Genomic DNA, 12,424 nt, shown 5'->3' on the forward strand with positions numbered 1-12,424 from the left:
GGAAAGCAATATTGACATATGCTGCTACATCCTGGTAACCATTAATGAGTGTAGTATGTACAAATATCCAGTCAGTTTTTTTTTTAACATTGTGTATTTTGTGTACATTGGTAGGGCGGAAGATTATGTACCGGAGGTCAAAGTTGCCCGCCGGAAGTACATGTTGACCCCTGACCTGGCGAGGACAGGGCGATGTGGCACCGACAACACTGACAGGAAAGCCGGTTGTACGGCTCACGGTTCGGATATGGCTTAAACTAACATTTTCTCCAGAAAACTGGATGTTGTTTTATCTGACAACCAAGGAAAGGGAACGAAGAATGCTGCAGGAGTTCGTGGACAACCTGCAGGCCGGCATAGACGCGGACAGAACCGATATCGTGAGGGAGATCGTTTCAGCGGCGGCCAAGTGTAGGTCGCAGTTTGGGGCGGTCAGAACTTTGGAAACCTAGAGCATCAAAGATCTTTGAATTAATCTTAATTGTGCATCTTTCAAACATTTTATAGTCTTTCAGAAATTCTGGTACTACCGCATAGTTTTTCGATGCATTAGTTTATTGATAGATGTCCATTAGATGTGCAACGTTTGTTGAAAATGGTTGTTAGTTATCCTCATGCCTCAACTGCTTTCCTACTATCCTAGTCAACAGTTTACCTAATTAAGTTGCCAATTTGAATAACTTAAGGCGTGTGTATTCTTAATGTCTAGCTTCCTGTGATTTCTACACAGTACTGTTTCCTCATGATCAACACATCGTAACTCAACTCATGGGATGTCGTGAAATCATATTTTAGAGCTGGCAAGTGTCCAAAGGATAGTTCCAAACATACCAGATGCAGATATAGAGGAATAAGGCCACACCAATTTAATTTCTTGGTTCACGGATTCGCTCGCTCCTATTTTTTGGAAAAAAAAATAAAAATAAAAATTATCACTCAATTTTATTTCGCCCTCTCGCTCCATATTTTTTATGAAAAAATCCGTGAACCAAGAAACCATTGGTGTGGCCTAAAGAAAGGAAAACTGTAATTGGGTGTGTCAAGCTTGGATAAAGTAGGAAAGTTAAGCTTTTGAGATGACCTCTTTGATAAGGAGGTTGGTATTCATCACACCTCTTCATATACATGTAACATTACTAGTACTTATAATCCAATAAGTATCAGATGGCAGCATCAGTGACAGTTATTGGCTCATATTACACCACAGGGACCAAGTTTGGTGGGATGTCATAACTATGAGTCAGTATGTGTATAATTGCAAGATTGCATGAAAAAATAAGATGAGTGGGTTGGAAGGTGTTGTGGTTTTAGCTTTGGTATGGTTATGGCTTTACATTACAAAGAACATCTCATCATCTAGTGTTTTTTAATGCACCTGACAGGCAAGGATGCAGATGAAAATATCCAGGTGAAAAGTTGTTTGTCTCACCTGTCATGTTTTGTTGTTGCACCTGACAGGTGAGGATGCAGATGAAGGAGACATCCAGGTGAAGAAGCTGCTGAATCACCTGGATGCAGAGGAGCAGACATTCCTACACGTGGCCACTAAGGTTAGACAACTTCATCTGTATGTCTCTGTTCTACATGTGATTTAATGAAACCATACTGATGAAGGTGTATTGTCAATTATTAAAACATATTTACAATAGGAGAGATATAAATAGAGATAGAGAAAGTAAATGCTTTTATTAGATTTGATGTATTTTTCTTTGAGCCATGTTAACTTACAAAATATTTCAGCAAGGCAGCGTGGACATCATACGCACCCTGCTGTCCGCTGGTGCTGACCCCGGCATCCAAGACAAGAATGGCGACACGCCCTTTGACCTTTCACCTTCCCAGGCTGTCACCAATGTGTACAACGAGGAGCTTCTCCAGGCCATTGCTCAGTCTAAGTAACACAGTTGAATTTTATTCTACACTTTGATAGGGTAACCTCAGTAACAATGTCTATTTACTTTTTACTGGCTATCTTTTCTGATAACTTGCCTACAAAGGATGCTTGTAGCACAGTAGTGAGGAATCGCTGAGGACGTTATGGCATATCACATTGATGTTGTTTCACTAGGATACAGTCCCTGGCAAGGTTTAAACTGGTCATGAAAGGTGGTAGTCACTCACTCTTGTAAACCTTCCAAGTTGAATGAGTTGATGATGTTCTGTTCTTTTCTCTTCAGTGTTGGTCGTGTGTGTCAGCTGATCGCAGCAGGGGTCAACATTAACCTGCGAGACTCCGTGGAGGGAAGGAACACCCCGCTGCACTGGGCCGCCTCCTTCGCCAACCATGAGATGGTGCAGTGTCTCTGTGGTCAGTCTTTTACCATTAACGTGTACATATGCTGTTATTACCTCTTGTACGAAAGTTATGGGTTCAGTTTTATTTGTTGATTTGTCTCTTTGGAAGAAGATCAGAGGTGTTTTTAAATATCTCCTGTTCAGTAAGTAGCCTGAGAAATGATGATAATAGTGTAGGGAACGAACAAACTTATAAGTGCATTGGAGATTGATTTTGGCACCTGTTTATTGCTACAGACAGAGGGGCAGATGTGAACCTGTGTAACAGTAAGGGTGCCACAGCCCTGCATGATGCAGTCCTGAGGAAAGACACAGACATCGTACAGGAACTACTGGAACATGGGGCCTGTCCACTCATGGTGGGCACTAAAGGGTAGGGAATGCTGAAAACAAGAACATGCTTATACATGTGATAGAAGTTAAGATACCACTTTATATCCAGGAAGAAAACATAGAATTGGTTGTTACTTGTTAGTTGATGGTCTTCAGTGGTGATGAGCTGTTGAGTTGAACTATGCACAGTTTTGTTGTTACTGCTTACAGTGGTGTCTAGGTTTTACAGATGTTCTTTAACTTTTGAACACATTAAGTTCCTGATGTTTCCTTCTGCAGGAGTTACACAGGAAAGAGAGCCCTGGACCTTGCTGACCCATCCTCAGAACTGCATATCTTGCTGCAGGAGTACAGCAGCAAGGCTTTGGCTAATGGAACACTGGCTGAGGACAGCTCGGCAGGTATGGGGAATCAAACTACATTTTTCATGCAAGTCAATCAAAAGTGCAAGTGGTGCAAATTAGTATTAGAAATCTAAATCTGTACTAAATTCCACACTGATAACATGTCCACAAAGATTTTCAGCATTTATGTGTCTGTTTTGTAAAACTTCTATTCAGTTGATTCTGTCTAAAAAAAAGTTGCTATTAAAAGTTGTGTTCACCCCTAAATAACAAAGTGTGACATTATATGCTGATTTATATGAGATGGAAGTATAGGCCACAAGCATATGTGGTACTAACTAACCTTAATTTGTTATTAAACTTGCCCATTGTACAACTATGGCTAAAACATTTTCAGATTCTGTAACCTCATGTTTGACTTCTTTTGTGTTAGCTCAGAATATTTCAACTTGGTACAGATATTAAGAAGTTTGTTCCACATTCTGTTCTGACAGAGAGTGTTGAGGGCGAGGACCCTGTTACACCTGACCTCCTGGCACACAAGAAAGCGCCCCCTCCCTTGTTGAGCAGGAAGGACAGCACATTGTCTGAGGAACTGCGTATACCGCCCATCCCCATCCCTGTGAACATGGAGGCAGAGGGGGCAGATAACTCCCTACAGATGGACAGTCACCTCGTGGATAAGGTCAGGGTAGTGGACTACTCATTTCTTGTCCTAATGGGGTGGTAGCAAGTTAGAATTCTTACTTCATAACTGTACAACATTGCTTGTTAGGGTTGCTTGACACCAACGTCCAGTTTATGCATATATGAACTTTCTCTTTTCAAACTTATACCATGGACTATTCCCTAAACTATTGAAAGAAGATTAGTGGATGGTAGAAATTGGTCTTTGATTACAAATTTATCATGTATAAAAATGATTAGAAGGTAAAAATGATTAGTGGGAACTTCTAGATTGAAGTGTGGCTGTGCAGTTGTTCTTCAGTTCATGCTGCCTCTAGGGCAGTTTTTCAAGTGCATGCAGCTAACTTTTAACCATGCAAAGTCAGCTACAGCCAAGGAGATTCTGATGAGAAAATCATTGCCTTATTCAGATAAGCCATCTGCTGTCGGCGACCAATGTGTCTGCTCCCCCGAGCCCCCTGGTGACCGATACCAGACTACACCTGCTGTGGCCACAGCCACAAAGACTGGCACAGGGAGAGGGAGACCCCTGGAGGCCTAGTGCAGAACTGCAGGTGTTTGTTGACCAAGGTCCTCACCAGGGTAGGTGGCTGTGCTAACACAGTCAAATGCAGGTTTCTGTACAGTTCTTCAGTCCTCTAGCTCATCCCTAGATATGACCTGATACAATATATTAAGTCTAATCCAAAATTCATTCATCTATTCCTTAGGCCAAGGTGTATACTCACCAAAAAATACAAAATTCCACTTCCACTTCCACAAAGCCATTCAGATTATCTGTAAAAGCCAGCAAACCAACAATGCTGTAGAAAGTATGAATTTCTTGATGAAATGTCATAACATAAGGCAAGTAGTAGGTAGCATTTTTGCTTTACAACACCCAAACAACTCATGTTTTTTCCATAATGTGACCACATGTCATGTATTCCTGCTGAACACAGTGAATGTAACAGACATCATGGCCCTGTGGGAGAACCTCCAGCCCAGTCTCCAGCTGATGGGGCTGCAGTACTCCCTGTGTGCTGGTCCTGCCAGGCGGGTCCCGGACAGGCCGGTGGTCGTGTGCCTTGTCAATAGCAGGCTGTGTAACAGGAGCAACAGCTACAGGATCACAGTCTCACATAAAAGGGTACTACAATGTTTATGTATTACCAGTAGTATGGTTTGACAGTGTTTGAAGTGTTAGTACTGTACATTCATTTGTTAATGCTGCATGGCACTTAAAAATAGGTGGAAAAAAGTATAGGTCTTTTGAATCTCAACAAACAAATGGACCATAAGGCTAGAGTGTGCTGTCCATGGAGGTAATATGTTTAGGTTGGCATAGTTTGGTGTGTGTCTTACTTTGCAACTGCAATACAATTCCGCTATTTCACAGATAAATTGTACCCACATTTCAGGTTCTGCTCGTGGGTAGTGACACCTGTGGCCTGTGGTATGCCTTGTGTACATTTCTGCAGCTCCTTAAACTGTGCCATAACCAGGGGATCCCTGCACTACAGGTGAATTATCTCATCTTATACTAGTAGTATATAGACAATACTTTATAGATAACCTAAAATCTTCCTGTTTGTCCTTATCTACATCTGTAGAGCAGCATCATTGGACTGTTTTAGAATTTTGAATTAATTATAAGTAATTAGACACTGACCTGGAAATTACCTTTTTTTTTTTCTTTCTTTAACATTTACAGTTTTTGTTTGCATGTAATTTGGTCTTGTTATATAGGATATGATTTTTTTCCTATTCCAGATCACTGACTGGCCACAAGTCAGTTGTAGAGGAGTGCTTATAGAAACTTGCAGTGGAAGAGTCCCGAAACTGGTAAGCCTCGTACCATTTTTTAAAATGCACTCAATATGATAAATGATTTATGTATGTTTTCCTTTCAACAATCTTATGTGTGACTGGAACTGTAGCCCCATTTTAAATGCCCCTCTTGTCTCACTCATCTCTTTTGTTTTTCCTGCAGGAGAACCTCTTAGTACTAATAGAAAGACTGGCTCTCCTGAAGATAAACCAGGTAAACATACATGTACCCTTCTTACTTAAAATGGCATCTGATTTAGTGTCATTAATGAATGGGGTATCCCTGCCAAGTATGTAATTTTTTTTACCACAATAATTGCTACATGTATCTCTCCTCAGGTACATCTGTACACCAAGGTGGACAGTCCAGTACCAGAGCCTTATAGTCCCAGGTAAGGGTATTTAAAAGAAGACAAGTATACACTTTCAATATTTGCAGTTGCCAACTTTAAAATATTGATTCAGATGTAAAGTTATCAGTCAATGCATAACTTGTGTATATTGGAGCAGAGATAAGAAATGAAGCTTTAGGCACTTATTCTGGCACAAACTCCCCTTTTTTGCAGTGAGCTGTGCCAGATCCAACAGTTTTGTCAGAGGAGACACATGATGTTGGTTCCTACCATTGATGTAACAGGAGACAGTAATATGGATGGTTCTCCACTCTCTGCATATGTCAGACACTGTAAAAATAGGCTCAGAGCATTCCCAGCCTGCAGGTCAGTAGTATGAACAGCTGTCTTCATCTTGTTGCTGATGTAGTGATCTGTTTAGCTGATGCAGTTGCTTTGTCACTGCTAATAAACAACTGGTCCATGTGCTCAGGACGTGGTATTCCTCAGAACCTAATGCTGTCCATGTGTACAAAGTATATGCTGCATCACACCTACTCAAGTTTTTAAATCACTGTTGTATTTTTAAATCTTTAGTCCCACCTATGTTAAATCTCTGTTTCAGTTATGTAAATGTTGGTCCAGTCCTGAGTGAACTAATTCTGGAAGATGCCAGACAACGACTGGCAGATGGGGTAAGTAAATAATTATTCATTCTCAAAAAGAAAAACATTTACCTAAAGAGTTGTAACACAAGTTAGATCAAACATTCCTAGTCACAATGCAGCCTGTACATTTGTACCTAACAATCATTCCTTGATTCATAATGCAGCCTGTACCTAGCAAGCACACCCTTGTACATACAACGGATACCATGTGGGGGGTTAGAATTCAAATCATTTGGTTTTGTGTGATGATAATTTGTCCCTTTGTCTCCTACAGATAGATTCAGCTACAACTTCAGACTCATTTCCCCAGCTCCCAGTACTGGACCATCAGACTCCCTTGTTGTGTGTGAACAGCAGAGAGGGGATAGCAGGATATGCACAGTGCCTTCCCCTGGGCTGTATTGCCACAGAGTATGGCAACAAGGTAAGCACTTTGGAAGCAATATTTTCCAGCTAGGAAGGCCAGATTTGTATGAATGCCTTTAATTTGGATCTGTCAATACTTCTACAATTGTTTACACATAGGTATATTCTCATATTCAACTGAGGAGCTTTGTCTAGAGTCTTCATGTTTATATTTTATCCATGGATGCTGTTTTATTCACAAGATAGTGAATTGCTTGGCCTAGTTCAATATGCTGTCTATAGTTCTGATATACATAAAACACCAGGAAACCAGGCTTAATGGCCAGTCCTGCTAACCTACCCCAGCCCAGACTGTCCCTTGTGTGGGTGGCAGGTTTGGCAGGTAGAAGTTGTGGGAACTGTTGGACAGGTGATCAGGACAGCCCTTCTGGTCACATGCAGCTTCAGTCCCAACATGACCTTTAACCTGCAGGAATATGGAGTTGGACAGGAGATGTTTGTCCAAACTCTGACAGGCTGACAGGGAGAGTCAAGCGGGGTGTCTGAGGTGCCAGGCTTCAGGAATGTTCTGGCATGCGATTCACCCCAAACAAAACTTTGAACTTATATGAATAGACTTGGACTTCAGTGTTGTACTTTCTTTGCACAACAATATCTGTTTTTCTGAGGTCAATATTCATTAGATATAGCTTATCTCTGTACTTTCCCTGTACACTTTTCGCTCAGACACTTCCTTAAGTATCTACACTGCTAACGATCTTGTAGTGATTCCTGATGAGTTTATGATGTAACATGTAATAGCATTAGGTAACTGTGCCTGTGAGTTGTTACTGCCTTACCTCCAATGTTGCCTTATATGTCTTCATCTCTTTCAGGCTGACTATGACTTCCAAAAATGTTCCAAAGACATTGTAGAAGAAGGGTGAGTACTTGTAGTTCACACTAAAACTCTTAATTGTAAAGCAATTTTTGCACACGTATTTGAGTTCAAGAGAATATGTCTATCAACTCCATCCCTCAGTATGAATGGAGGTTAACCTGGACTTGTACATTGTTGTTTGTCTGTTATTTCAGACATGGACTTATTCTATGCCCTGGAACAGCGGCCTGGGACAGGTAAGTGTTATGGATGTCTACTGTAACATGTACTAGTAATTGCTTTGATGAACCCATTTTGATTGAAAACATTGAAAGTAACATTTGTTTTGAGAGGCAAACAAAACTGATTTTGCTGAACAGGCAGATTGAAGTAAGCTCTAATCTTGGAAGTGGTATTTCAACTATATCAGAAGTATGAAAAATGATAAGAATTAAGATCATGCAATTTGTTCTTGACAGTATTGGAGGCTGCCCAGAAGCAACTGTGAGCAACATCTTCAACGCTACAAGAGCTGCTGTGTCTTATGGTGCCTTGGGGATACTTGTCTGTGATTGGTCGGGCAGAGGTCATCTGAATCACCAGCCAATCAGCTGGCCTGGCTTTATTACCACAGCTGGTTTGTCGTGGAACCCCTCCTCTCATTGGGTGAGTAGCTAACCCTTAGGTTATGGCCGTGTGAATGGGAACTGCTCAAGTACATGTGTACAGTGTAATTTATTCAGTTAAAGAAGATGAGTGTTACTTTCATATTTGGAATGAACATTTTAGATTATTTCAACACAAGTCACTGTAAGCTTGCAAACTCAGAGGTCTCAGAGTTAAACATTATACATCTGTACTTTCTTCATGCACATGTTGTATTTACTTAGCTTCTCATATAATCAGTCAAAAGTCACATACCTAGTGTACATATTCTCATATGTTATTACTCTAAATCCTGGTGAAGGATTGCAAGAATGTCTGTCACAGGCTATTAGTTGATTCCAGCTTGGAGAGAGATGGTCTCACATGAAGATTGAAGTCACAATGTTTATTTCATGAGTATAATAAGTTACCATGTTTGTGTCCTATCTCTCCAGGACTTTGTCCATGCCAACCTCCCAGACCTGATCAACACCCATGTGTACCAGGACAGAGCTGGTGTGATGGGTCAAGTCATCATCGAGCTGGGTCGGGCGGAGACTTACCTCCTCAGGGTGTCGCGGCAGCAGCGTATGAACGACAACACGGACCTGCCTGGTCAGGACGGGTCCCTCCTGTACCAGCTCATGTCACCAAAACTACTGGAGGACAGTGTGAACATCGAGAGACTCACACCCGACAACGTGCAGGTCAGGGTGCTACACACTTGGACAAAACAATTCCCCAATCACTCAATTGATTAATTAATTGATCAATCAATCAGTTATTTAGTCAGTCAATCAATCGATCTGTCTTTTATACAAACACGTTTACAGACATTAAAAGTACACATCCCTTGAAGTCTCAAAAAATTGCCTTAGGCTGAAGATTTATTAAGGGTAAATAAAGGTAGAAAAAAGTAGAATGGTAATGATAAAACTCTGTAGCCCCAGTTTTGAATATTTGACTACTTTCGTCATCTACACACTAACTTTTTGTATACTTCTACATTCTTGACACATCAGAAAAAGGTTTTCATTTTGCTCCACAGAAAGCCATGCGACACATCAGGCGGTGCAACAGTGCCCTTGGTAAGGCAGACCTGCAGTGCAAGGACAGCTGCCAGGTGGTGTCAGAGCTCCACCTGACTGTGGACATGCTTGTCTTTGCCTGCAAGTATGTCACATTACAGCTATTCCTAGTTATGTTTTGGTCATAATACAGGTCATGTATTTTCTCACCAGTATTGAAGAAAAGTCTACCATATAGTTGGTGGATGTAAACATAGCACACATCTTCCAAAGGAGTGCCATTTTGGCATTGCTTGTGTTTAACCATTTATGAATTTCTTTAAAGGTGAATGTGATCTTGGTATATGCTCCTCTTCTTTAGTTTAAACCTGCACTTAAAGTCACAAACTTGCTTTTAAACACTAAACAGTGCCTGCTGCTCACAAATTACATCAGCAGAGAGATTTCTCTGAGCCATTGTTCCATGCCATAGGGCCTTTAAAAGTCAATAGTTTCATCAAAACCAGAGTGTTTCTCCTTTCTCTGCCTGACCTCTCTACATTAAAGTTTTCCCACAAAAGAAAATTGAAAACAAATTGATAATTTGATGAGTGACTTTTTGTTGTGAGAAAACTATATACATTTGTATGTTGTCAGCAAAATAACTTGTGAACACCTTTCCCATACCTGCCCAGGCTGGTCCGAGCATTACTATCAGCTGGGAAGAACCCTGGAGGGGTGGGGCTACCTGTCATTAATGTGGGTGTGGCCAACCTTCCAGCCACCACCAGGACTGACCTGGCCAACAGGTGTGCTGCTTCTTACCTTGTTAAGTCCTGTCTAGATCACAGCTTGGTAGAATCTGATTGAATGTGCATTTTTTGTTTATCCTGGCTATCTACATCTCCAGCATAAATGAATGATAACTTAAAACCCCATCTGTCCCGTAAAGAAATGTGGTGTATGTCCCTCTTGTAAATGGATGTTGGATACATGAGAACTGCTTTGACCTTTCCTTATCCTACTGATCAGCCATTTTATCTGTCTCCTCCCCCAGGCTGCTAAGTTTGATTGACAGGTACAGTGAGCTGTGGGCGGGGTTTAACTTGGAGGCAGGGATGGACCAATCAGTGTCTCTCCTGACAGACATCCTCACAAAACTCATCCCAGAGAGTATGGCGGCAGAGGCTTGAGGAAGATGACTATAGGAATATGTTGCCTTTTCTTTCTACGCAATGAATTTCTCATCCAAATAAAGCTGTGGCAGTGCCTGGAGTTACTCTCCAAGCAGAGATTAGGCTTCGGCTGTTTTTTAACGTTTTTTTAGTCGTTTTTATCGGGCTTTCTATTTTGTCATTTTTTTCGCTGTGTCCGGCCTATGTATTAATCGGACTTTATTATTATTAAGCCTGTAAACTGCCGAGTCTTATTTTTAGAGGTAGGTGAGGGTCCTTGCTACTAATAATTTTCTTTCAATTTTTAACACATGCGACTGAGAATTAGCGCCTATTTCACATCGCTAGAATTAAGTTCTGTGAGCTACTCCATTTTCCCCCCAAACGCTATAATTTCTAACCGTGCGTGAGATTAAATAGATTTACAGTATGTAGCACAAGCTTCACAACAACGAAATTTGTAACTGTGGAATTCTGACAGAGGCTTGGAGACCACGACCGGAAAGACTAGCACGGCGGGGGAGGGAAGACCTCGGCCGGGCAGCGCGCACTTCGCACGTCCGTGGTAAACGGCTGTAATGTGCTGAAGTGATTAGGTTTATGGCGCTTTGAAAATTGCGACTGCCTGCAGAGGTTAGGTTTTGACACAACAAGATATAATACAAAATAGAAAGCCCGATAAAAACGACTAAAAAAAACGTTAAAAAACAGCCTGAGCCTAACCTCTGCTTGGAGAGTACCTGGAGTCACACCGTGGTCAAACCAGTGATTCTATGGCAGTAAGAAGGCTTTAGGTGGTTTGACTATGCTCCTTTCTTAACTTGAGCACCCCTTCTACACTTTATTCCATTAACAGATTCTTCAATGCAACTAGGCTGTGTTGTGAGGTAGCCCTTGTATAGAAGTTATATGAATTGATTATGAAAGAGCCAATCGGTACTAGAAAAATAGGAGTTAGATAAAATCAAGGCAGCTGGTTCCAGCTACGGAATAATTGTTTTGTTGTTGTTTTATAGGAAGTTCATGCTTTGTGGTGTCAGACATATTTTATATGGGTTTAAATATGATGGATGTACAATCTTGAATGCACCAATTATTGTAAATAATGTTACAAACTTTAAATAGAAGAAATGGATAAGTTAAAAAAAGGCTTTAAGAAATGTTTAAAAGATGTGGTAAATCCAGAATTATAAAGATGTGTATTATTCTATAACTAAATTGATTTAAAAAATCACATTTATAGTTGACAGACTAGTTACAGTTTTTTTTAAATAAATGGTTGCCATGTAACAAGACCCCAATGCCACTTCAAGGTTCTGTGTTACATGTCTTTCCCAAGCTTATGTTGTTAGGCCACAGCAAGTAAATTTTATGGATGACATCCTCTGCAGACTGCAAAAATAGTGCGATAGGGCGAAAAAAAAACAACAAGATGGGTGAGAAAAAACAAGATGGCTACATTTTCATAAATAGGCACCATAAAGTTGTGATGACTGTTGTAACAAGAATTAAAGGGACAGAACATGGTATCAGAGCCAACAAGGCATTCATTCCTGTAGTTTCAAGACATGTACTGGTGTGGTAAAAGTGGCACTAGTGTGGTGGACTGTCATCACCAACAAAGTTGGTAACCACACTCATGGCTTCCATATTGGCGTCACTTTTACAACTATCCAATAAGTTTCATTTCTACAACTACAGTCCTGGGTACTTCGCAAGTGTCCCTTCTACAAGTACAATTATTAGGCTACAACTAAATACAACATATTTGCTCATTTTGGTTTTTTATCGTTATGTTGACCATCCCTGTAGAAGAAAAAAAATCTTGTTTTTTTTTAAATCAGGCGAAAATTAATGCGCGCGCTGATGTCATCCATAAAATTTACTTGCTGTGGCCTTACGTG

At 40.7% G+C, this 12,424-nt stretch overlaps 1 protein-coding gene across 1 annotated transcript; it reads left to right on the forward strand.

Annotated features, from left to right (window-relative positions):
- Positions 1-157: 157 nt before the first annotated feature.
- LOC118412103 lies at positions 158-10,576 on the forward strand. Its single transcript, XM_035814738.1, has 23 exons — positions 158-411; positions 1,459-1,550; positions 1,741-1,895; positions 2,178-2,308; positions 2,533-2,668; positions 2,908-3,029; positions 3,467-3,657; positions 4,070-4,241; positions 4,601-4,788; positions 5,060-5,161; positions 5,412-5,483; positions 5,632-5,682; positions 5,808-5,860; positions 6,035-6,187; positions 6,426-6,495; positions 6,743-6,892; positions 7,710-7,756; positions 7,909-7,950; positions 8,173-8,359; positions 8,794-9,045; positions 9,387-9,511; positions 10,041-10,154; positions 10,403-10,576. Exons 1-23 carry the CDS (start codon positions 282-284, stop codon positions 10,536-10,538), a joined length of 2,871 nt encoding a protein of 956 aa, XP_035670631.1. The 5' UTR covers positions 158-281; the 3' UTR covers positions 10,539-10,576.
- Positions 10,577-12,424: the final 1,848 nt, after the last annotated feature.

This window comes from Branchiostoma floridae, chromosome 1, assembly GCF_000003815.2.
Source record: "Branchiostoma floridae strain S238N-H82 chromosome 1, Bfl_VNyyK, whole genome shotgun sequence".
Taxonomy (NCBI): domain Eukaryota; kingdom Metazoa; phylum Chordata; class Leptocardii; order Amphioxiformes; family Branchiostomatidae; genus Branchiostoma; species Branchiostoma floridae.